The 27,596-nt window shown below is 39.1% G+C and overlaps 1 protein-coding gene across 1 annotated transcript in view; it reads left to right on the forward strand.

The window, feature by feature from the left end:
* The window catches only part of TTPA (alpha tocopherol transfer protein), a 1,432,408-nt gene that overhangs the window by 1,338,942 nt on the left and 65,870 nt on the right, over window positions 1–27,596 (forward strand). Inside the window, exon 4 of the mRNA XM_044067725.1 lies at window positions 7,634–7,744. Coding sequence (XP_043923660.1) covers window positions 7,634–7,744 — 111 coding nt within the window. The remainder of the gene's footprint in view (window positions 1–7,633; window positions 7,745–27,596) is intronic.

Here is a 27,596-nt window from a genome sequence, read left to right on the forward strand (position 1 = left end):
GGCAGAGAAGTATGTAAGAGTGGTACAGGATATGTACAAGGGTAGTGTGATATTGGTGAGGACTGCGGTGGAAGTGACAGATACGTTTAAGGTGGATGGATTACATCAAGGATCAGCTCTGAGCCCTTTCTTATTTGCAGTGGTGATGGACAGGTTGACAGATGAGATTAGACAGGAGGCCTCGTGGACTATGATGTTTGCAGATGACATTGTGATATGTAGTGAGAGTAGGGACCAGGTTGAGGAGACCCTGGAGAGGTGGAGATATGCTTTAGAGAGGAGAGGAATGAAGGTCAGCAGGGCTAAAACAGAATATATGTGTGTAAATGAGAGGGAGGGTAGAGGAATGGTGAGGATGCAGGGAGTAGAGCTGGTAAAGGTGGATGAGTTTAAGTACTTGGGATCAACAGTTCAGAGTAATGGTGAGTGTGGAAGAGAGGTGAAGAAAAGAGTACAGGCAGGGTGGAATGGGTGGAGAAGAGTGTCAGGAGTGATGTGTGACAGACGGGTACCAATAAGAGTGAAAGGAAAGGTCTACAAGAGGGTAGTGAGACCAGCTATGTTATATGGGTTGGAGACGGTAGCATTGTCGAAAAGGCAGGAGTCAGAGCTGGATGTGGCAGAGTTAAAGATGTTAAGATTTGCACTGGGTGTGACTAGGATGGACAGGATTAGGAATCAGTATATTAGAGGGTCAGCTCAGGTTGGACAGTTTGGAGACAAAGCAAGAGAGGCAAGATTGCGTTGGTTTAGACATGTGCTGAGGAGGGATGCTGGGTATATTGGGAAAAGGATGCTAAGGATGGAGCTGCCAGGTAAGAGGAAAAGAGGAAGGCCTAAGATGAGGTTTATGGATGTGGTGAGAGAGGACATGCAGGCGGTTGGTGTGAAAGAGCATGATGCAGAGGACAAGAAGAAATGGAAACAGATGATCCACTGTGACGACCCCTAACGGGAACAGCCAAAAGAAGATGATGATGATGATTACAAGTCGTCTAAAACAGTGACCTACTCACAGTTGATCTAATGATATTCTCCAGTATATTTACCAGTTATAACCCTGATAAGGAAAGTTCATGATTTTTAGTTAGTGGTATTAGCTTTCTTATAGATTTATATGTAATATTGCTGTTTATTTAATCACAGTGTGTTGAATTGTGCTAGCTGGTGATGCACTTTTAGTGTGTTTTGCCTTTTTCCATTGCAGGGAGACCTTAGAATTTTCAAACGTAATTTAGGTGGGTGTTGGGGGTGCAAGGGGGCTTCACCCATGTAAAAAAAATTTTTCTTAAAGGGACAGTCCCAGAGATTTTTTGTTTTGATTCTGGTCTTTGTTTACATTTTCAGTCTGGCTTTCTTAGCATGTCCCAGCTTTGGCTGCAGAGGTTAGAGGAGGGGTGCTTACAGGAAGTTTCAGTGGTCCTAGTCAAATTCCATCTAAAAATTGCACAACAGCTCTCATTGAGTCATTCATTAGTTTCGTCTGTGCTTTTTATCCTCAGAGAAAAGCAGCCTTTCAGAAAATGTATCACCTCACTTGCTACTCTTGCAGAAAAGCATAGAAGCAATGCAAAGGTAATATATTACTTAAAAGAGCCTTCTGTACATTTCATTTCATATTTTATTTTGCGTGGATTTCTGAGTGCTAGCCAAGTGCTGTGATGCCATGCATGACTGCCACTTGCTGTGTAGAAGGCATCAGAATGATGCAAGTTTTGAACAGTAGTAGAAGCAGTCTTCTTTTTTTTCATGTTTTGTTTTTTGATCTCTGAATACCAGCCAAGTGTAATGGTTTTCTGATGTGCTGTAAAAAAAACATGTGTGTGACACAAGCAATAGATTCATTTTAAACAATGAAGTCCAAAACGTGCTGTCACAGTAGGAGCTGTACAGTACGACAACCTGTGATAGTTATTCATGCTAATTCCGAGATTGCTTTAATATGGAATAAGGGAAATACGTCAATAGATCACTAAGATTTAGTATGAATTCACTAAACTGTACCCTTTTGACTATACTGCAGTTACACTGTGCAGAATAAAGGAAATAAAGAGGTGCACAACTAAGACATGCTTTTTGACAAGTTCATAAAAAGTAAACACTGAGAGTCTTGCCTAACCACCCACCACCACAAACACACTTAACATGTTATAACGTTATTGTTTTCCAGTGACTGGGAACTGAAACCTTTGTCAGGAACTGAATATTGTTAATTAAGTTCACCAGATGTCAGCTGCAGTGGTGCAGAAGTTAGCCTTTTCACCTCACAGCAAGAGGTTCTCCATTTCAGTTCTCGTCTGGAGCTCCTTCTGTGCACAGTCTGCATATCCTCCCTGTGGTTGACAGACGTGCAGGTAGGTGTGTGTGTGTATGTGTGTGCCTTCTGTAAAGGCTGGATGCCAGGCTGGCAACTCAACACCGTAAAAACACCACTGTCAGTCAATCTGCGGACCAGTGATCCGCTGTGGCGACCCCTAACCGGGAAAAGCTGAAAAGCATTACTTTTATGTTCACCACAGGGAATAAAAACAGGGCTGTATAAAGTAAACTGAAACTAGGAGTACGGCTGATGATGATCTGGTAAGTGGGTGGTGACAACTGGGAGGTATCAGGACAAGTTTCTTAAGGTCAGAATTTTAGACGCTGGGATTGTCCCTTTAATGTTTTTTTGAGTTATACTGTGTTAGATGAAGTATGTTTAGCTCACTTGTGTTTTGATGGGGTTTTTTCGGGTAAGCAATCACTCGCACAAGTGTGTTGCGAAGTTTTGATAGTACACCAAAATATATATATATCTATATATATCTATATATATCTATATATATATATATATATATATATATATATATATATATATGCACACACATATATATATATATATATATATATATATATATATATATATATATATATATATGACATCTTCCTTAAAGATCAAGTGCAAAGGTTTATCTCTGCCATTTCTTTTTGCTGTATGCATCCATTTATAAGGTAAAGTGGGTTTTGATTTTCTGTTGCTGAAATATGCAGGTTTTATTTTCATTACTTCAATGAAACTATATTAGGTTTAATAAAGTTGTCTGTATACTGAACAACTGTCCAATTATTTCATGAGGAGGTGACATTTGGCCCCGTATTCTGATAATATAAAAGTGGTTAGGTATGTTTTCTGTACTGTCCAGCAGATGTCAGTACAAGTGAATAGGAAATGTAGGAAAGTCACTCAGACAGCAAACCAATAAATAAAAGGATATCTGCACTTTAAACTGTTAAATGTCAAAACTTTTTTTTTCACCTCTGTCAGCCAAACTCCTTGAAAAAATAAAACTCTTAACCTGAGATAAAATTGTAATGACAGCGTTTTATAAGCAATTAACTAAGAAGACCCCATCCATTAAATCTGATAGCACTAACAGAACCCTGATCACAAGATTAGCCATTAAAAAATAATAAAACAATACATTCCTAGATAATTGTACTGTACTTGGCATACAGTATAAAAACACAGATATTTCACTAGTGAACAGCTGTCTGTTACACTGCAGTAAACAGTTATCTACTATAGAATGGTCACTTTATTGCATCTTCTTCTTTCCAGATGAGCAGATTGTTCTAAATATTTTCTTTCTAGCACTGTTCCCCTGGTGGCATAACATGCACACTCATTGTACAGAAGGGCTATCACCGAAATAATTCACACAGCCATAGTTTTCTCTCTAAAAGTAACCACTCAGTTGGTAGACAACTATTTATTAGATTGTATGCCAGACACAATGCACCGTACTAAGTATCTTATCCTCTTCCAGCTTGTTTTTGTTACCCTCCACTTGAATGTAACTGTGTTTAATTTTTGATCCATAACTCTGAGTAACTGATTCTGCTGCATTCTGATTACTTTGTGATAATATTTGATGCATACTACAAAAAAAAAATGCCTACCCACTACAAACAGTCTCTCCCCACTACTGCACCATCAGAAGGTAGGCTGGATGACATGGAATCGGGAAGTAATTGGACAGTTGTTCAGCATACAGCAAACAGAAATATCTTTATTAAACTTAATAAATATAGATCCACTGGAGTAACTAAAGTAAAAACTACACATTTTAGGATAAAAAAACACACTTTACTTGATGAGGACATAATTATACCAAAACGATATGGTAAAAAAATAAACCTTTGTACTTGATATTTAAAGATATAACACTGAAGTTTAGCAATTGAAGTTTTCTTGAATTGTGTCTTATTTTTTGGAGGGTTGTGAATCACAGGATCAGGTCACACACTTCTAATATGGAGGCAGTGGGTAGCAAGGATGGCCAAACAGTCATTATCTGCCATTGGAGTCTGTTTTAGTGCATGTTATTTTGTAGCATCTTCTTTTTTTCTTTTTTTGAGAAAGTGTGTTATCTTTTTCTTTGTAAAGAAAACATGTTATTCTAGAATAATTATAATACTGCGGTGGTGGTGCTGCAGTAGTGTTTTCGCCTCACAGTTAGACGTTGCCCATTCGATTCTCAGTTAGAGTGTCTTCTGTGTGGCGACATGCATGAATGGGCGTTCCTTCGTTAAAGGTTGTGCATTAGGCCCGGCAAGCCAGCACGTAAAAATCTACTGCCAATCATTAGCGGACCGGAGTTCCGCTGTGGCGACCCCTAACCAGGAAAAGCCAAAAGACACAAAAAAAATTGCTAATAAATACATTATCCACTCATGCAAAGGTAATGAGCAAGATTCAACTGTTTAAACAACTGATATCTGATGACTTCTTTTAATGGTGCCTCCGTTCCTTTGCTGGACTACTTTGCCACATTTGTTGTTATTATTATTATTATTATTATTATTATTGTTATTATTATTATTATGATGATGATTATTGTTTGTTTGTTCCAAATGTAATTGAACTAGCAAATAGAAAATCTTTATTTTGTAGTTTAATTTTTGGTTACATTTTGAGGTAATTTTGCCTGTAATATGACAAATATTTGCTGCCACCCCAACCACTCTTGTGATTACTTGTTTGGGGACACTGCAGACTGCTGCCATTAGGTTCCTATTAGTCACTCTTATGTAATTGTTCCTGATGGATTGTGCCTAATTAGGAACGTTTTTTTTTCTGAGAATTGTAGTAAAAATGTAAGAATGATGGAGCAGTGCTCTCAAGTTTTTTATGACTAATCTTGTGATCAGGGTTGTACTAGTACTACCAAACTGAATGGATGGAGTCTCCATAGTTAACTGCTTATGAAAAAGCTGACATTACAGTTGTATCTTGTTTTGTGAAGTCTGTGTGTGGCCACCTATAGAAAGCATGTTTTGATGCTGCATAATATTGTTTAACTTTTACTTGTCATCATAACTTCATTTGGAAATTTCTGTAGTCTAATATTCTGAATACTTAAACATTGTAGTACCTTGTTTAAATTTAGCATTGTAACTCAACATGCTGTGTAATTTTTATGTATCAGTAAGAATTTTATTACTATATGAAATGACATTCAACTTAAATTAAATGTAATGACTGAATATCGAGGTACTCTGTCTTAGTCTGTCCTTTGTATGTATGCTTATGTAATTATAACATTGAAGTGAACCACAGTGAAATATACTGTGTGCTATCTTTAACATGAGCTAAGCAAAAGTGCTGTCATAGTACATTTCACAGACATAACAAGCAAAAGCAAAGTATAACAGGTGTCCTACACTTCTTTATGAATTTCAAAGAACTGATCATTTCCAAAATGACAGAGTGTTTTAGTTTTATTAATTTACACAGAACTGTTGAAAAACAGATATGCTGGGGCCAGTGCTGTGGCACAGAGAGATAAAACCCTGACTGTATCCCAGGTCACCCATGCTCGATTAGTAGCTCAAGAGTCTGAAGTATTGGCAGGGAGGGATGGATGAGCCCATCCTGGGGGATGGAGGTGTGTGATTCCAGGGCACACAGGACAGTTTGGTTTCCTTGGTGGTGACTAGAGAAACATGCAGGAAGTGCTGCCACAGGTGTGCAGGGCATCCTGCTGTTGTCAGCCCTTTGAGGAAGTCAGATGTGGTTCAGTACAGGTGCTCATTGCATAAATTCGTCAGGATGCACTCTGGACATGCCTGGGGTGGGGACTAAATAGGAAGTAACCCATGCAGCACTGTGTCACTGTCCCAGGGTGTCTTAATCTCCTTACTATTCCCAACCCTAAAACAAAGAAGTCTGGGGCAGTCAAGAAGGGTAGTTAGACCCAGGAAATGAAGAGAAGCACCAGGGTCTGATTATGGTCAGCTGTGTGGGGGTAAAAATAATGCAAAAGAAAAGCAGATATGTCAGCTTTGTAAATGAAAGTTGTTTTACTCACATTACACCTTTTCAGCTATTTCCATCCTCTGTCTTAATCAGTACACAGTACTGATGTTAAGACAGCATGTTCAAATACAAAATTCACCTGATAAATATGACAGCTTTCAATATTTAATCAAGACTTTCTGTGCATAAATGAATTCAGTTATGTTATGAATGTGACTTGGCTTATATACTTTTACAGAGTATGTTACACATGTGACTCAGTTTATATGTTATACATGGAAACAATGGCAGGGGGACACAGACAAATTAGCTACTTACATTGCTTTTCTTTGCTTTACCTTTTTGGAAACTAGGTGATCCCACTGCAGCTTTCAATTTCCTTCAACAAGAAGGACCTTGGAGTGCAAATAAGTTATATAGTTTTCCATTTTGGAAAAAAAAAGTAAATGGTCACATTGAAGCTTTCACATTCCTTCTATAAAAGGATAAGACAGCAATGATAAGAGGTTTGCTAAGTGTCAGTCATAATGTGAATGTGCCTGATGGGAGTGAATTGCTAGTGTGTGTCATCACAGCCTAATGCCTTAGCCACCATTCCTGTCTTTTGTCTATTAAACAGCTGATTTCTTAGTTACCTAACAAAGCCAGCCCACAAAAGTGCTCCCTCATTTCCCCATGTAACCTCTCCTTGGAAACAGAGATGAGCTCCAAGGACAGAAATGCTGATCAGTTGTCATGCTGCCGGCGAAGAGATTTGTTGTTGTACACTGCCCTTTTTTTCTTCCCCCAAGGACATCTTGTCATTCCATGAGTATAGGAATACTTCTTATGTGCCTGCTCTGTGAAGAGTGTTTGTCTTTGATCTCTTACCCTGTTTGTGTCAACCTTCAGTGGTACCACTCTTTTCCAAAAGAAAGTTGGCAAAAGTGTATGAAATAATTTACCTCCCTTGAAGTCTTTTCCTTCCCAAGATGGCTGTGATCTAGACTTTGACTGCTTAGTTTTTTTCTTTTCGGGATGGTCCTGTGGCATCTTGAAAGATAGGTAGTTAAGCACAGGTCATAGGAACCAAAAACAGAATTATGCTTGTTGTTTTACTATGCTGGCAAATGTAGTGGGTGTTTTGATTCGTGATCTGGTGTACAAGTACCATTTTACCAAAAAACTTGGTTCATTAGCTCATTTCCTTCTTTCTCTGTACCTGTTGTATTGCTCTATTAGTAGTATTACAGTAGTATTTAACACAGCTGGAAGATATTGCACTTTGGAAAACATCCGTTGCTTTAGAGATAGTCTAATATGAATAATGTAACACGCATTTCTTTCTGCTAACAGGACTCCTACCCACTGAAAGTGCGTGGTATCCATCTGCTGAATGAACCTATGATCTTCCATACCGTTTTTGCTTTAATTAAGCCCTTCCTGTCAGACAAAATAAAGCAACGGGTAAGTAAGCATGTACAGCCATTGCTTTTTGCTCTACTAAATCATCAAGACAGCTTTATTTTTTTATCTTTGGATTCCTCTAGAAAGCTTGCTTGCTAGGAATGGCTAGAATTTTTATAGCCACCATAGCTTAGATGTATAAGGTAAACAATGACACCTACTATGAAATAAAATCAACATGTTGTTTCTGTTATGTACAGAAGCAGATGAAAAATGTTGTGTACCTGTATCCAGTTTTTTTAACATGATTGTTTTATTTCCGTTTTGCGTTATATCCATAACATACTGTTGTCTCCTTTTTTGTAAATTTAGTTTCCAGTATGTAAGACTTGCATATCTAAATATGTGTTTTAAACTCTGAACTTCTTTTAGAATTAATTAGCTTTCTGTACCTGAGGTTGTATGATATGCACTGAACATGATGGTGTTGAATATAATTAATATAATTTGGCATGAATTATGTCAATGTTTTTTGACTGTAGTGGCATGGCTCAAAGTGATAAAGCCCTGAGTGGGTCCAAGACAATTCAGGAACAACTAGCTATCTGGACCTTGGAGGAGCCAAGTGAGGAGGGTGAAAGTTAGTGGTCAGTGCAGGATCACACATTTTGGGGAAGGGGATACTTAGACCACCACAAGACTGACATCTAGAATAAGATAGATGATACAGCAATGCAAAATAAATGGCATAAGAGAAGAACATACCAAGAAGGATGTTTGCATGGTAGAGTGGGTACAGTAATATATGAGGAAGCACTGTTTTGTGGGAGTTCCATTCATCCAAACTGGCAGGCAGTAATGGGTAGTAGGAAAAAAACTATAATAACCATGATGGCTGCCTGGATGCAGACCCCTTCCAATGACTGGAGGCGCTATACATGAAGAGGTAAGCTGGTAGTCAGCAGGCGACAGAGTAAAAAAGACAAGAAAAAACGCTGCTCTTCATGTTCATCAACATGATTCCCCCCCCCCCCCAATCCATTATGGGGATGTACTAGCCTCCTAATGATCTTTCCAGTAGATTGTGTAGTATGAACCTATGAACCAAAGAGTTATAAGTTAAGATGAACAGCAGTTCATCTGGGAATGCCTTATGCAGTTTCTGTAATTTGGATTCTGTTTTACTTTTGGTTTGCTAATTCTTTACTCCAGCAATTTTAATAAAGTTTTGCCTTTGTTGTAAAACAATCTATATAAAGTTTTGTCTTTGATTTAAAACATTCTATTTGCTGGATGCCTATTTTTGTAAATTATCATGCCAAAATGACTGTCACAAATGTTTGCAATTGTGTATTAAGAAATAGCAATGCTAAATTTAGACTAGGCAATTAATTTTCAATTTGAGTATGATACTAGTTACATTTTATACTGCTTTTGCTGTAAGCATTTTTAGTCGGAAGTTTTATTCCATAGTTTACTTATTATCATGTCAGCAGACTGTTTTTGGGGCCACATAGCTCCCCAGGGGCTGAAGTGACGTGAAACTGAAAAACACATCCACAGATTCCTGAACTGCACTACTCCATTTCAAGTGATCCCAAATGTTCAGTCTAACTATTTTACTGAAAAACATTTTTTTTTACTTCACAAAGTCATTGAAATTAATTTAAACTGTTCAGCCAAAACAATTTCTTCTGCCATGACATAGTTTAATCTGCCATATGTGTTTAACTTCTTAAAATCCTTCTGCTTGGAGACAGATATTAGCTCAGTTTCATTTAGCCATGAAATTAAAGAATTTGCAGAAATTTAGGAAAACACACTTTTGTATGATATGGATGGAGTGGTTACAGGGGACAGGATGGTTACCTATGTCTGTGATTAGCAAATTCTATAAACATTTAGTGCCAGTAAGAAATGTAATACATGAGTGAACTATGTTTCTGCAAATGTAAACATGCAAAGGGTGAATGTGTTGAAGCATTTGTAGAGTGGCTATACCCACTGGCAGAAAATCGTAACAAAACTTCAAATGAGCTGGCTGATGCAGAAATATCCTGAAAGTTACAGCTTAAAATGAAAATAACTTTAGAAAAAGTCATTTGGCTAAGTTAAAAGGTGAAATGTAGATTTTAAACTTGGCAAATCGTATAAGTGAAGTAAAAGCAAAATTAATGGCAAGTTTCATAAAAGGCATAATTTCAGTCAGACAAAGTGAATGTTTGAGAAGAATGAAAGTAAGCCTGCTAAATGCAGAAGTTGTGACTGTTTGCATAATCAGTCAGTGGTATGCCACACATCCAGAAGCAGAAGGTGTAAGAGATGTAATTGACTATACCATTCTGCTATCTTTTGTAAAACAAAGTAAATTAATATAAATAAAACAAAATAACTTGCAGAAAGCATTTTTCTTGAGCTCAGTTATTACTGTGGCTGATACAGAAGCAATCTGGCAAGTCAAGATTTCTGTACATGGAACTCTTGTGAGTTTCAAGATCGATACAGGGTAGATGTTGCTGTGATTTCTTGTGCTGAATATAGAAGATTCTCAAAGCAACCTTATCTGCATGAAGCCAAGACTAAAATGTGTAATCCTGCAGACAAACTCAACAGACTGGTAGATTTCTATTCATATCTGAGTTGAACAAGGTGTAGTTTTGGTTTTATGTGTTCGGTGGTCTGTACGTAAATATTCTGCTCAGCAGAATTGTGGCATGCAAAATGAGCTTAATTGGTAGCACAAATGGAGTTAGTCTAGACATGTTTTATGAAGTTGCTCTGCTCATCTTTGAGACAATAAAGATCAAGTTAAAACCAAATGCTGTCTCATATGCCTTCACCACACCTAGGAGGGTACCATTACCTATGTTGTCCAGAGTAGAGGAAGAATTTAAACAAATATAAAGTCATGACAGTATTAAAAGTGTAACTGAGCCAAGCTGAGTGGTGTTCTGTCATGGTCCCAGTAATCAAAAATAATGACTGAGTGAGAATTCATGTAGATTTAAAAAAGCTTACTGATGGCAGTGGTGAGAGAAAGGTTAATGTTTACCTATATTTGGAGATGTAGCAACTGAGCTTGTTAATGCAAAAGTGTCTTCCATGCTAGATACTTCCAATGAATTCTGGCAAATACCTTTAGACAAAGAAAGTCAAAAGTTGACAGTCTTCTTTACTCCTATGGGAATTTCTTTTTTTAAGGCTGCCATTTGGTGTAGCCTGAGAATCTGAAATATTTCAGCATAAAATGATTGATCTACTCCATTAAAGGGGCACTAGCTCATTTCTAAAACAGCATTTCTGCCTCGGACCGAAGCTGAGATCTTGTCATTCACTTAGGTAATCACCTCCCTTTTTATGACATCACTCATGACGTTCTAACAATCCCACCCCGATATTGAGTTTCTGTAAAATTGCTTGCAGACCTGTATTCCAGCCCTGTTTTACTTCCCCATGGAATAAGATAATCAGTGCTTGGGTTCCCTGCTTCACGCTGTGTTCCATACTTTTTCCCTTTTTCTGCTTTAGGCAATATCTTCAAATGATTTTGTAAAGCGTAGAATTTGCTAGTAAAATCTATATTTTTGTATGTGTTTTTGACGCAACACAATTGCACTCAGTCCCTAACTGCCTGCACACATCATATCTCTCAACGGTCCACATTTTCGCAGAATGTTCTGATGTTTTGGACCATATTATTTGTGCATTCCTCCTAACATTTGTTTTTCTGACAAATTACTGGGATGATCCAAGTACTGAAGGCATTACATAATGACACACATTTCAGTCTTCAGACTTCAAATCCTTTGAATAACGTATGTTGGGGAGCGCACTAGTTATATGAATGACACCCATTTTATGTGAAACAGACTAAGTTACGAAGCGAAAATCTGGACATTATGTCAAAGTCAGGACAACTGAGAGATTTGTGGTACACCAGCGATCCAGAACGACTGGGCCTCGGACCTCTTCAGAAAAGTGTTTGTGTGAGTGTGTTTATTTTTATGTGTGTGTGTGTGTGTGTGTGTGTGTGTGTGTGTGTGTGTGTGTGTGTGTGTGTGAATGCGTGCATAAAAGCAGAATGTATGTGTGTGTGTGTGTGTGTGTGTGTGTGTGAATGCCAAAGAGACTGTGTGTGTGTGTGTGTGTGTGTGTGTGTGTGTGTGTGTGTGTGTGTGTGTGTGTGTGTGTGTGTGTGTGTGTGTGTGTGGGTGTGTATGAGGTATAGTGAACGATGCATAAGAGAATGAACAGTGCATGTATGAAAGCAAGATAAATATATATGTGTGAATGCAGAAGAGACTGTGCGTGTGTGTATGAGGTATAGTGAACGGTGCATGAGAGAATAAACGGTGCGTGCATGAAAGCAGAATGTATATGTGTGAATGCAGAAGAGACTTTGCGTGTGTGTATGAGGGAGAGTGAACAGTGCATGAGAGAATGAACACTGCGTGCATGAAAGCAGAATATATATATATATATATATATATGTGTGTGTGTGTGTGTAAATGCAGAAGAGACTGTGCGTGTGTGTATGAGGGAGAGTGAAAGGTGCATGAGAGAATGAACGGTGCGTGCATGAATGCAGAATGTATGTGTGTGAATGCAGACTGTATGCGTGTGTATGAGATATAGTGAACCGAGCATGAGAGAATGAATGGTGCGTGCATGAAAGCAGAACGTATGTGTGTGTGTGAATGCAGAAGAGACTGCATGTGTGTATGAGGTGGAGTGAACGGTGCATGAGAGAATGAACGGCGGGCATGAAAGCAGAACATGTGTGTGGTGTGTGTGAATGCAGAAGAATGAAGAGAAGCATTCCATAATATGAAAACAAAGAAAAAGCGTTCTGCTTTTTACAAGTTTGTTGATTTATATCTACTAAGTAGATCAAAGGATTGTTGTATTGCAGTCTAATTTAGCTTGTTATCAAATGTTGAGCACATGCCTAAATAAAAGAATAGTAGATTGCAAAGGAGAGTACAACTGAGGAACCTGGTTTGCAGTGGGATTTATAGTCAGTTTGCTTATCTGCTGGTACAGCAGTGTTCACTCCTAGGTGACAACAAAGTAAGAACTGAAATGCACGGAATCCCCAATAAGTGCTCACTCACCTTAATACAACAAATGGAAGAACACATTTCGTTCGTTCATTAAAATTCAGCTGTTTAATGCCCAAAACAGGATAAAAGTAGTAGTAAATACATCCAACGAATTCACGTTAAAGCCAAAGTATTCAATAGTCCATAAAAATAGAAAACATAGGTTGAGCGCTTTCACCCGATAGTCGGGCTTCTTCAGAACACTGTGTAACAATGTAATATGCCTTAAATAGGTTTCTTGGCGCCAAAAATGTTTCAAAAAATTAAAGGGACAATGTCCTATAGTTATGTTTGCCAAAGATGTTTCCATTATCTTCTTTTACTTAAGCAGTCACTATAAGTGTAAAGTATCCTTGAAAGAATACTCAAATCTGACTGCCTGTCAAAACCACAACTAGTGGACTGTGTGGAAAACATTTAGGTTACATCATAAACATTCAATGATGCAAATAACATTTTACCGATTTTCAAAAACATCGCATAATAGTGATCTATCCATTATTAATAAAATGTGCTAAAAACATTACCACTAACAGTTGATATACTTCTAAAAAAAAATATATATATTTTTATTTTTAAATATGTTTTTGATAAAAAAACTTGATAAAACTGTTGCGCTTTTAAATATGCGCTAGTTTTTGTTATGTGTGTGATCGAACCTTACCAGCTCATTCTCCTAAAAATTAATAGGTGGATGCATCCTCTTAATGTTAACTTGACTAATACAGCATACTACTGATAGCTGCTGCCCATTTGTATACTATTGCACACCATTGATAGTACTTAAAAATTCATTCTGTCACTATTCCTACATATATAAAGTATGTAAAGGATATAAAGTATTGATTGTACATTCATCCTACACCGCTTGTCATAGTAGATGTATATTTAATATAGCTCCCAATTATATATTGTCATACCTATGGCTAAACTATGTCATTTGAATGCTATGTTAGATGACCTGGGTTCAAACGAAAAGCGAATGTAGGCAATAATATAAACATTCGAATATCACTTTTTAAAAATATATTGAAATTAAACTATATAAAATGTTGTACAACAATTTATATTCTCCTTTACAATTGATGAACTGTGAGTCCTCCAAAGGAATAACTGTCCTGCTGAAATGAATAAAATGATAATAATTAATCAATAACTTGACAATATATAATTGGGAGCTATATTAAATATACATCTACTATGATAAGTGGTGTAGGATGAATGTACAATCAATACTTTATGTACTTTATATACTTTATATATGTAGGAATAGTGACAGAATGAATTTTTAAGTACTATCACTGGTGTGCAATAGTATACAAATGGGCAGCAGCCATCAGTAGTATACTGTATTAGTCAAGTTAACATTAAGAGGATGTATCCACCTATTAATTTTTAGGAGAATGAGCTGGTAAGGTTCGAGCGCACACATAACAAAAAAATAGCGCATATCTAAAAGCGCAACAGTTTTATCAAGTTTTTTTATCAAAAACATATTTAAAAATAAAAATATATATATATATTTTTTAGAAGTATATCAACTGTTAGTGGTAATGGTTTTAGCACATTTTATTAATAATGGATAGATCACTGTTATGCGATGTTTTTGAAAATCGGTAAAATGTTATTTGCATCATTGAAGGTTTATGATGTAAACTAAATGTTTTCCACGCAGTCCACTAGTGGTTTTGACAGGCAGTCAGATTTGAGTATTCTTTTAAGGATACTTTACACTTATAGTGACTGATTAAGTAAAAGAAGTTAATGGAAACATCTTTGGTAAACATAACTATAGGGCATTGTCCCTTTAATTTTTTGAAACATTTTTGGCACCAAAAAACCTATTTAAGGCATATTACATTGTTACACAGTGTTCTGAAGAAGCCCGACTATCGGGTGAAAGCGCTCAACCTATTTTTTCTATTTTTATGGATTATTGAATACTTTGGCTTTAACGTGAATTCGTTGGATGTATTTACTACTACTTTTATCCTGTTTTGGGCATTAAACAGCTGAATTTTAATGAATGAACGAAGTGTGTTCTTCCATTTGTTGTATTAAGGTGAGCGAGCACTTATTGGGGATTCCGTGCATTTCAGTTATTAGTATTTCTTCTTGGAATTATTCAACAAAGTAAGAACATTTTGATGTTCATCGTATTTCACTGCTGCAGTCATTACACTTGGGTTATCCTGCCATCAGGCGGTCCCGCAGTCGGCCAGAGTTCCAAAGTCTTGGTCCGGCGTCGGTTGCTGTCGCCTCCTCCCTGACCTCAGTGCATCAGGGGTATATAAGAAGCAGCCGACACCATTTTCTTCAGTCTTTCTTGCCACACGGTGCCTGAAGCAAAAGCAGTTCGCAGGTGCCGGTCGGCCAACTCCTGAGATATCAATTTCGATTTTCAGAACCAAAGTCTTCAATAAAGCTAAGTACCCCGTTGGGGAAACATTTTCTTGCCTCAGACTGATGTCAGTAAAAGTTAATAATTGTATTTCTTGTGGGAAGCAAATACCTCATAAGGATTTTCATTCTTACTGTATTCCATGCCTAGGCCCAGATCACGACATCATTAGTTGCCGGTTTTGTGCTAGATTTAACAAATGCACTATTAAACGTCTGTTTGATTTTGCTCGCCATTACTTTGGCCGAAGGTTTAATTATACCATGCCGTCGAACAACCGATGACCAGAATTCACAAAAAACGCAAAGATAAGGATAAGGACAGGCATCCTAGGCCCAAAACTGACGACAAAGCCTCTTCTAGGCCAGTCGCCGGTTTGCCGGTTCTCAGTGAGACGCTTTCGCAGCCCCTGATACCCGCTACCTCAGAGCCGCAGGCTGCGACCGACTCCCACGTGGAGTTGCCTAGGCCTCTGGATACTCAAGGTGTTGGGCCTATGGAGATTAACCCTTCAGATGGGTCTGGAGCCGCTGAGCAGGCATCGGCTTCTGAGGGTGTTTTCAGACCTTCACAACTTACCATTGCATCTACAGCCAAGTCTAAAACAACATTAAAGACAAAGAAGCAAGTACAGCATTCACCTGGACAGGCCTCCATGCCTACAAAGCAGATACCCAAAATGGCCGAAGACTTAATTACTCTGATCAGGGGTTCCCATCCCCCTCCTGATAAAAGGCCTAGGCAGGATACAGACTATGATTCCTCTGACCAAGTTTCAATATATTCTGATTCCTCTTCAGGCCAGGGATACTCTTTACTCCCCTATGAGGACTCTGATGCTGAAGAATCAATTCCTTCAGCCTCTCCTCCTGAGGATTACTCTTTTGGGGAAACTTTACATACCATGAGGGAGCATTTCCATTAGGAGGGCCAGGATTACTCAGAATCAAAGAAAAGGCTCAGAGACTTTCTTTTTTGCCTCAGCACAGGCCCCTTGCTATTCTGCCAGTGTTGGATATTGTGGACGATGTGTTCTCTGAATCCAGTTTAAATCCAGATTCTTTACCCCCTGCTCTAGTCAAGCCAGACAGGTACTACAGAGTCCCTGACTCTCACAAATTTCTTTATAAAAACCCTGCTGCTGACCCAGAAACTATTTCCCAGGGTCCAAAGGGGTAAAGGCCTCTATGGCTAAAAATCCAGTTCCCTCGGACAGGGACTCTAGAGCATTAGACAGATAGGGGAAGAAAGTTTACACCTCTGCAACTTTATCAGTAAGGGCTTTAAACTGCCAGTTTCACATGCTTAAATATCAACAATATTTACTGTCTCAGTTAAAACAGAAAATGAGTACAAGTGCAGAACAACCTGATTTTAAAGAAATGCAGGATTTATTCCATGCAGCTGAACAAGTGGGACAGCATACTTTGCAATGTGGTTTTGATTCATTAGAAACTTCTTGTAGAGCAGCAGTTACAGGATCTGTGATTCGAAGGCATGCTTGGTTAAAGGAACAAAGCTTACCAGATCATGTTAAGGCAAAATTATTGGATGCCCCTTTACAGCAAGATATTTTATTTGGTGTTAAGGCAGAAGAGGTATTAAAGAAAATGGAGGATAAGGCAAAATCTATGCAAACAGTGAAGGATTTCTTACAGGTACAGCCACCAAGATTTAGCAGGAATTGGCCTACACAAAATTGGTCCTTTCCAGTGTCAGACAGGCCACAAAGAGGCAGATACAGACACCCAAGAGGCAGATCTCAGCTCCAAGGCTCTTACAGACTATGACAGTGGGGTGCTTCAACCCCAAAAGGAGGTGAGGACAAGTCACAACCTTACAGGAAACAGTCCCAATGACTTCCCCCTTCCAATGACAAACTCTTCCCTTTTGGCAGCTCCCTTAGGGGGGAAACTAGCACTTTTTCCACAAAACTGGCAGGCAATCACCCAAGGGAAATGGGTGCTGAATATTGTGTCTCAAGGTTACAGGTTCCACTTTCACACTTTACCAAGGCTAAAAGGTATGCCAGACCTGCCACACAATCAATGGGCAGAGGCACAAAAACAAATTACAGCCCTCATGGACATGAGAGCTATTCAAAAAATACCACGGCAGGAACAAGGACAAGGATTTTACACAAGACACTTCCTGGTCCCCAGAAAGAACAAAGCCTGGAGACCCATACTAGACCTTTCCACTCTAAATACTTACCTGGATGTTCTGAAATTCAAAATGTTGACACTACAGCAGCTCCTTCCCATGTTGGGCAAGAAAGCTTGGCTTGTTACTTTGGACCTCAAGGAGGCATACCTGCATGTCCCAGACTCAGACAACATTGCAGAAGATACCTCAGATTCATAGCTGGTTCAATTCACTACCAATTCTCTGCACTGCCCTTTGGCTTATCTACTGTGCCCAGGGTCTTCACAAAGTGCCTGGCACAAGTAATTGCATTTTGCAGACAAAAAGGAATTCAAATATATCCATACCTGGACGACTGCCTGATTCAAGCGGAGAGCAAGGACATTCTTCTAAAGCATCTGGCATTTGTAAAAAAGTTGTTAAGTTGCCTAGGGTACACAGTAAACGAAAAGAAGTCAAAACTAGTGCCCTCACAAGAGATAATATTCCTGGGTGCCAGCTTAAATACAACGGCCCAGATGGCTTATCTCATGCCAGACAAACAAGGACAACTGACTCAGTATTTTCAAATGATGGCAACAAAGTCCCAACTCCCTGCAAGAAAAATTCTGCAGGCCTTGGGATTCATGGCATCCTGCATTCTATTAATTCCATATGCCAGACTGCATATGAGGAAGTTACAATGGTACCTAAAAAGTGTTTGGACTCAACACTCTCACAGCTTGGAAACAGTAATAACACTAATCCCCTGCCTACAACAGGAGTTTCGATGGTGGGCACAGGCATGTCACCTCAGCAAGGGTCAGCCTTTCACTCTTCCCACAGCCAAGCAGACTTTAACAACAGATGCTTCGGATTATGCCTGGGGAGCACACATGGCAGGAAAATGTATTCAGGGCAAATGGACGACAGACCAAATGCATCTTCACATCAATCAAAAAGAGATGTTGGCTGTACAAAATGCCCTAACAGCTTTCAAGGACCTTCTGCATCCAGAACAATTATTATTAAAGACAGTCAACACCACAGTAATGTGGTACATAAACAAGCAAGGGGGCACTCATTCTTACCCCCTATGCAGGCAAGCCATGACTTTCTGGAACACAGCTATAACTTATCAAGTTCATCTGCAAGCACAATTTCTGCCAGGAAAGAAAAATACTCTGGCAGACGACCTAAGCAGCAACATCATGGATCCTCACGAGTGGAAATTAAATCCACAAGTTTTCAGCATGATAATGCAAAAATGGGGGTGCCCGGACATAGATCTCTTTGCCTCCCCACTGAATTGCCAACTACAAAAATTCTGCACATGGACTTATCACACACAAGCATGGAAAGTGGATGCTCTTTCGTTCAGCTGGAAAAGCCTAAACGTTTATGCCTTCCCACCACTGCCTCTCCTTTCAAAGGTACTCCTAAAAGCCAGACAAGACAAACCACAGATGATTCTGATTGCTCCAGACTGGCTATGCCAGCATTGGTACGGCCAGTCTTAAAGAACTTAGCTCAAGGCCCACCTTGGATTTTGCCTCAATTTCCACACCTTCTGACTCAACAAAACAATCAGATCCTGCACAGTCAGCTCAAACCCTTATCCCTGGCTGCATGGCAGATTCATTAGCCAAACAGACAACACCTCTATCTAAAGCTGTTATGAATGTCATTTTGGAGGCCAGGAGGCCTAGCACCAGGAAATCTTATTCAGAAAAGTGGAAGAGATTCTGTGCCTGGAACCAGGCTCAAAGCCTTGACCCTCTTGTCCCTAACATTCCTCAGATACTACAATACTTAACTGAGATGCTGGACAAAGGACTATCCTTCTCATCCATTAAGATCCATGCTTCATTTTGGCTCATTACAACACAGATCCTCCTATTTGCTCTCATCCATTGCTAAAGCAGTACCTCAGTGGGGCTAAAAACATAAGACCGCCCCGGAGAGCACCAACTCCTATTTGGGACCTCAATTTTGTCTGGGAAAAACTCACTTTACCTCCTTTTGAGCCAGCCAATTCAGCAGAATTAAAATATATATCATGGAAAACCACTCTGCTACTGGCAATAACCTCAGCACGAAGAGTCTCAGAACTACAGGCACTAATGGCAGTGGAGCCTTTCATCATTTTTCACCAAGACAGGGTTTCCTTAAGAACAAACCCTTCATTTATGCCTAAGGTGGTATCCAGTGTGGCTCTTAACCAAACTATTCACTTGCCAACATTTTATCCGAATCACCAGAATAAAGGGGAGAGAATTCTACATTCCTTGGACATACACAGGCAATTACGCTTCTATGTGGAAAAACAAAAGCTTTCAGAAAAACTGAACAATTGTTTGTATCTTATGCTGCAAGATCGCAGGGAAAGGCTATTTCAAAGCAGACCATTTCAAAGTGGATAGGACACTGTATCCGGTTCTGCTACACACAGCATGGGAAACCTGTACCATCTAACATTAGACCACATTCCACCAGGGCAACTGCAACTTCTACTGCCTATCTTAGAGGAGTACCTACCAAAGACATTTTGGAAGCTGCAACTTGGAGTTCAGTGCACACCTTTACCAAGCATTACCACTTCCCTCTTTACTGTAGATCCAGAGCTGGCTTTGCCACTGTAGTGCTGCAGGGCCTCATAGCCACACCTAATCCTCTGTAGAACCAGCCACCCTGACTCAGCTTTGGGAATTCTACCCAAGTGTAATGACAGCAGCAGTGAAACACGATGAACATAGTACAGTTTTGTACCTACCATAAATGTAGACGTTCGAGTGTCTTCACTGCTGCAGTCCTGGTTACCCACCCGCCATCCCCTCTTTCTTAGCTGGGTCTTATCTATAACTTTCTACACTTTACTATCTATGTGGTGTATTTGCTGGTTATTGAAGGTTTTGTTTTTACCTTACTGTATGTTTTGTAAGCAATATGTATTGCCTATCTTTTTGGGGGCACCTGACATCTGGGACAAGAAAAACTGAAGAAAATGGCGTGGGCTGCTTCTTATATACCCCTAATGCACTGACATCAGGGAGGAGGCGACAGCAACCGACCAAGACTTTGGAACTCTGGCCGACTGCGGGACCGCCTGATGGCAGGATAACCCAAGTGTAATGACTGCAGCAGTGAAGACACTCGAACATCTACATTTTTGTAGATTCATAGTCAGTTTGTTTATCTGCTGGTACAGCAGTGTTCACTCCTAGGTGACAACAAAATAAGAACATTTTGTTTTGTAGTGTTTTAAAGAAGGTAGTAAGAGAACTAACTGGAAAACTGCTAGTTTAGAGGCTGTTTTTGTGAAAATCATAACTCTGGGCCAAGTATTGTGAATGGAAGGGTGTACTCACGCGGAGCTGTGGTTACTCAAGATTAAGAAAAGTCAGGAGATATAAGGTATAATGTCCCACGCATGAGTCAGTTTGGGTAAAGTCCTGTTCCATAGAAAACTGCTGTCAAAATTTACACAGGCCAATTTCATTTCTTATCTCTGACTATAAACTGCTCAGGACAGCATTGGCTAGGAGAATTACTGCTTGATTGTCAGAGTTAATTCACACTGATCAGCCTGCATTTGGTAAAGAAAGACAAACATTTGACAATATCTTTACGACCCTTCTGCTTACTGAAGATACCAATAATATAGGAAGAGGCCTCAATGATTTTAGTTTTGACACACAAAATGCATTTGACTGTGTAGATTGGAGGTGTGCATTTTTTGCTCTATAGTTATTTGGCTTCCCTGGTAGATTTGTTGAATTGCTGAGAAAGCTATATCAGGGTGCACAGGCCAGAGCAAGAATAACATAGTGGATCTCTGATGATTTTGAAATAAAGAGGGTACCTGACAGGGATGCACGCTTTCCCCCACTTTATTTGTATTTTCTTGGTATTGATGTTAAGGTTGGTTTTGCTACGCTATGTTTGTTTGTGTCTTTCGGCTTTTCCCAGTTAGGGGTCGCCACAGTGTAACTCCGTCCGCTAATGATTGGTAGTTGATTTTCATGTGCCGAGTTACCAGCCCTGATGCACAACCTTCAACGAAGGTATGCCCATTCACGCATGTCTCCACGCAGAAGATGCTCTAGCTGAGAATCAAACCGGACAGCGTCTTACTGTGAGGCAACAATGTCATGCTATGTTATGTTATGCTATGCTATATGTTATGTTATGTTATGTTATGTTATGTTATGTTATGTTATGTTATATGTGTGGTCCCAGGAACCTTTTCAGCCATTTCCTAGCCCAAAAGGCAATGACAGTTGTACAATGCCTTTGAGTTATACAAGCAATAGTTAATTGCTACTGTGCAAGGTAAACAGTACTTTGCAAGAAGATATAAAATGAACAGCATACAAAAAATAAAATATAATTGTGTGTTAATAAGATGCTACATTGTACTTGGTTCACCTGTGACATATTGAAAGCAATTGCTGAGTTACATTGCAATATTTTAGGAAGAAAAAGAGAATGCAGCTCTGAAAGATTAAGAGGTGAGAAAGAGATAATCTGCTAGGCCTATGTCTGAAGACATAATGTAATAAAATTAATTAACTAGGTGACCAATACTGGCATGTGTCAGATAAGATCTTAACACAATGTAAGCATCAGCCAGGATCTACGAAGCATCTGTATACTGGTTGTTCCTGAAGGTGTTTCCTGGGAAGGTTACAGATGTCAAGAATGTTATTGATTTGTCTCAACTCATCTGACAATGAGTTCCATGTAGTGAGGACTGATTCAGAGAATGCACTTTCACCAATAGTTAAGTGACAGTGTGGTCCCTAAAGAGTTATGCTATTGTAGGTTCTGAGAAGATGTTCATTATAATTAATCCACCGTTTATTAATTAGAGAAGGGTACTAGGAGTCATTTAACAGTTTGTATATTAATATGCTGTGAAGAAAAAGCTACATATTGTTTAATAGGCAGCCAATGTGCTTAAAATACATTACAGATATAATTGTGAGTATAATAATTTCATAACATCACTTTATGTAGATGACCTTTTCTTATATTTAGCAAATCCACTTCTCCAACTTGCAATGATCTTAGAGGTCTTGTTTCTTTAGACAATCTCTGGCTATAAGTTAAATCAAGATAAGTCAATGATTATAGCTATATAAGGCTTCTGGATCAATCAGGAAGAAGTGCCCTTATTTGTGGAATAATGATAATTTGAAGCATCTGGGGATAGCACTTACCCCATATTTAGTGAGTACCTCCTGTGGAGCCTATGATCATTTTGTAATGAATTGTAAGAAATATTTTACTTTGGGGAGAGTTTGGTAATGGACTTTTAGCATAAAAATTAATTTTGGGTAGGTCAAATATTTATTCTCCCTCAAGTCTATTCTCTCTCTCTCTCAAGAAAAATTGATGCCCACTCCAGACAGAGCATTTCAAATGAAATCAGGAAAGAAGGATTTTCTCTGGGGCATGGTCCTCACAGATTATCTTGGACTAAATTATTGTTATCGAGGGGCAGAACTGGTCAAGGGGGTCCTATAACTTGACAGTTACCTGCTAAGGGCTTGCAAGTGTGAATAATTAGTCTGAGTGCAGGAACAATCAGGGTTTCACAGTCAGTCTTCTTTGATGTACACTTACCAAAAATTTAATTTATGATATGGGAAGGAGATGTGAGATAATGGATGTGTCACTGTAATAATGCACTTCTTGGTCTGGTCATTGTTAGGTATACCCTGTGACTGAATTAATTTTCTTTTCAGCTTTTTTACTATGTTATTTTTTTTTTTATTATGCCTTTTGATTTTGCTCTCCACTCGGTAGCATGCAAACATGAGTCACTTCCGATGTAAAAATGTAAAAATTGTAATTCGGGCTGCCTTCGGTGCATTGCCATCAGCACTCTTGATAGTACTCGGTGAAGAAAATCCACTTGTCAGATAAGTTTCTCTGTGGTACAAGGTGTAAGTGCAGTGAGCTTAAAGAAAAAGGACAGCTGATGCAGCTTTCAAATGTATTTTGCAGATGAGGTCCAAATGCCATTTTTCACAAAATTTTGATCAGAAATCTAACAATAAATGCAAATGTGTGGTATAACTATATAGTATTACTAAATATATCATTACTGCTTGCTATAAATGTCCAATATAATGTGTGCAAATTATGTTAAACGTGACAATGAAGATATTTAGTTTAGAATACACATGTATAGGTATGATGTGCACAATATTTTTGTTATAATTATTATGAGTTATTGCAATATCATACGTATCTGTTTATGGCAATATGTCTTGTGAAGTATGTAATCTAACCCACCATGTATTACTTGGGTTATGTAACTGCATGCATATGAAGTGTATTTACAAACACAAATACTGCAGTTTACACAGAAATATAATCCCATGACTAAGTAAAGTCACAGACATACAAACATCTCTTAAGTATAACTTCATTAATTTTTATTTAGTATATTTCTAATTACCATGTTACAAAATAAATTCTCCTATAGCACTGACAGTTAATAAGCAAAGTTTTAAAATGTTATATTTTTTTATTTCTCATGTGTTTGATTCCCAAATGGTACTACTCAGTCTTACCAATGAGTAGTACCCAATTGGCCAAGATGTCACAAGTCATACCACTTTTCCTCCAGCCAACCATGATTATAACAAATACCATAAAACATTTCATTGTTTAACATTGGAAAATGTATCAATAGTTTGAGCACCACACATGGCCAAATCTCACTGCCATATGGGTGCACAGAACCCTTAGAGATTTGTGATAGCATGCAAAAGGAACAAACTGTGAAGGTATTAGAAGACATGCCTACCAGATTATGCGTACAAGGTTTGAAACTAAAATGTATGTCATTATTTTTAGTAGCACCAGAAAACCACCAGTTTTATGAAGAACACATCAAGGTATGATGCAGAAATCTGAACATTCAGTGAACATCTGGATAGCTGAGATGAACTCATACAACAAAGTTAGTGATCTGTAGCCATTCAGAGATGATTTTCTCCTTTGCAGGTTTGTTTAATTAAGTCAGGGAGTAAAGACACTTTCTTTTGGGGCAGTCATACTCCTCTGTTTTTTCAGGACTACCCACGTGTGTCTGTATGTGTATGTATGTGTATATATATGGATCCCATTTGTTGTAACAAAGTTACAGTTCTCTGAAACTGACTTTGCAGAGACCACTTGTTCAAAAATCCACTACTTCAAAACGTCTGTTTGCCGAAACACCAACTCTGAGATTACACTACAGTGACAGCAAGGGTTCACCATCCATACTGTAGTGCAATCCCCATTTACAGTATACAAGTACTGTGCACTTCATTTTCCATGACTTACATAGCTGTACACCTACCTGCATTACTGGTACGGTGCACTAGAAGCCCTGACAGCAAATGTTTCGTGGAAATGACATTCAGCAAACTGACATTTCGAAGTAGTGGAGTTTTGAACAAGTGGTCTTGGCAAAGTCAGTTTCAGAGAAATGTAATTTCGTTTAAACAAATGGGATACGTGTGTGTGTGCGTGTGTGTGTGTGTGTGTGTGTGTGTGTGTGTGTGTGTGTGTGTGTGTGTGTGTGTGTGTATATATATATATATATATATATATATATATATATATATATATATATATATATTTAACTAAATCTTCCTCATTACCTAGAGGAAAACAGTTTTTGTACTTAAGTAAAAACCAAAGTTAATATATAGACATCATTAAAACCAATTAATTATTAAAGTCACATAATTAATTGGTTTTAATGATGTCTATGTATATATAGGGGCACTATGGGTAGCAGTAAATGATCTGAAGAAGCTCATTTTGTGAGTGAAAGCGCTCATCAGCTGCAGCATTATATGTTTTGTGGTCGTGTTTGGAACTGTGGATTAAAGCCTTCATATTCAACAGATTATTCTGAGTACTTGATCTGCTGTGCTCTCTCACCTAACATTAACTTTGGTTTTTATTTTATTGTATCTTTGGGTGTTTGGGAGCACCTTGTCCATCTGAGGCTCACCTTGGTACGTTTAGTTTTTGTACTTAGTTTTCTCACTGGCGTTGAGAAAAACAGCTCTTGTGCTCACTTTCCTCACTTATCTAGAGGAAAATAATTTTTATTCAGGCATGTCCAAGGGTCAGCTCCCAGTGTTCTCCCCTCTCTATCTAATGAATCTGGGCATCTTGAGGCAATGTAGAAATTGCCTCACGTACACATACAACCCTCTCCTCCTACCACCCAACACTACAACCTGTGACGGATGCACTTATCTAGCCAAACTGGAGGTAAAACTCTCTCCAGTCAAGACTGAACCTGACAGTCATGAGGAGAAGGTAAACATTTGCACCACACCACACTCATCACATAGTCTCACTACGTCTACACCACCAAAATCCACACATAGAAACTCAAAAACATTCACAGAGGCTCTCAATAATAATCTGCCTAAGCAACAGAGACCTCCAAAGCAGAAACACAAGCAACCTCCATCCCCCAACACAACCCAAATGACACATAGCCCACAGACTCAGTGTGCCACTCAAACACAGCCAATAAGGCAAAACAACATACCCAACACACTAGTCATAGGTGACTGTATAGTCAGGCACACTGTTGTCCCACTCACCAGGCTAAACAAGGAGAAGGTTACTGTCAGCTGCCTGTTGGGTGCCAGTATCCGCCACATAACCCACGTACTCAGGTCACTCCACAACAAGTACAAATATGACTCTGTCATTGTCCATGTTGGTGTGAATGACCTGAGACATACCTCCCTGGACTACATGAAAAGAGACATGGAAGAACTCTCCGATCTTGTAGCCCAGGCAGGTATGACCCTAGCTCTGAGTAGCATTCTGCCATCGCCCAGAATGATACTGCAGTACAAGGACAAAATGATTGACTTCAACAATTGGCTAAGCTTCTGGTGTCATTCTAAGGGGATCCAGTATCTGTCTGCTTGGGATGACATGGTCAACAGACCACGATGCTTTGCCACAGATGGCCTGCACCTGTCGCCCCTGGGATTCCGGATACTGGCTAAGGTTCTTGCTGCCCCTATAGTGCCTTTTTTAGGCAGGGTTCAAGTAACAAATTCACCACCATAACAGGAACAAGCAAGCAAAAACAGAGGGTAATGCTACTCAGTGCTAGAAGTCTAAATTTCAAAATGCACTCACTCGAGGCACTCCTTAAAATGGAGAACATCGATATCTGTTCAGTGACTAGATCTGGTTCAAGGCTCCAGAGAGCACCCCTGCACTACCAGGCTATAACTCATACCACACTTTTCAGCCATGTAACCTGGACCGAAACACCAAAGGTGGGGGTGTGTCCATATTCATTAAGAATATCCACACCTCCAGGCTAGTTGCTCAGCATAATGCATCTGAGGTTATCCAAGTGCAACTAACTCTTGGCAAAACTGCAATCCAAATTGCAGCTTGCTACAGATCCCCCACCATGCCCCAGGATTCCCACTCCTCTTTTCTTGATGTACTGGAAAATATTAGGGTTCAACAAAACACTTTAATAATGGGCGACTTCAACTACCCCACCATTAACTGGGAAAACTACTCATGTACCAACTCCTTAGCGCAACACTTTCTGGAATTCATAAACTCCAATGCCCTAGATCAACTTATCCACACCCCCACCAGGGGCAACAATATCCTAGACCTAGTCATTACCAACATGAGTTCCACACCTGAAGTCAACTCCTAGTTGGTCTGATCCGACCATAAGCTAATCACCCTTGATATCTACATCCCACCCCCACCCCCCATTAAGGAAACCACAGTAAAAAATTTCTCCAAAGCCAACTTCATGCTTCTTAAGACAGAAGTAGTGAACTTCATGACACCCATGTAGATCGACAATACAGTTACAACTGCTGAATCCTACACAAATGCACTCTATAAGCACTTACATGAGTGCATGGATCGTGCTATCCCAAACAGAACCAAGACACTATCCTCCAAAAAAAGGAAGCCAATCTGGTGGTCCCCTGCCATAAACAAACTGTAAAACAGAAGGAAGAAACTGTTACAAAAGAGAGTAAAATCCCATGAGTGGAGGAGCTCCCTGGTCAGCCTCAGTAAGAAGCTGAGATCCCTTATAAGATCCTCCAAAGCTAGCTACGAAAATAAAATCGCCACTAATTCCAAGGACAACCATAAAGCATTCTATAGCTATGTGAAGAATCTCAGTGGCAACACCCAGATCTGCTCTGAGTTACAGCACAAAGGTACAAAAATTACAGAACCAACTGATATTGCCAAC

The sequence above is a fragment of the Protopterus annectens genome, chromosome 1.part0 (genome assembly GCF_019279795.1).
Source record: "Protopterus annectens isolate FY-2018-M chromosome 1.part0, PAN1.0, whole genome shotgun sequence".
In the NCBI taxonomy this organism is placed as follows: Eukaryota; Metazoa; Chordata; order Ceratodontiformes; family Protopteridae; genus Protopterus; species Protopterus annectens.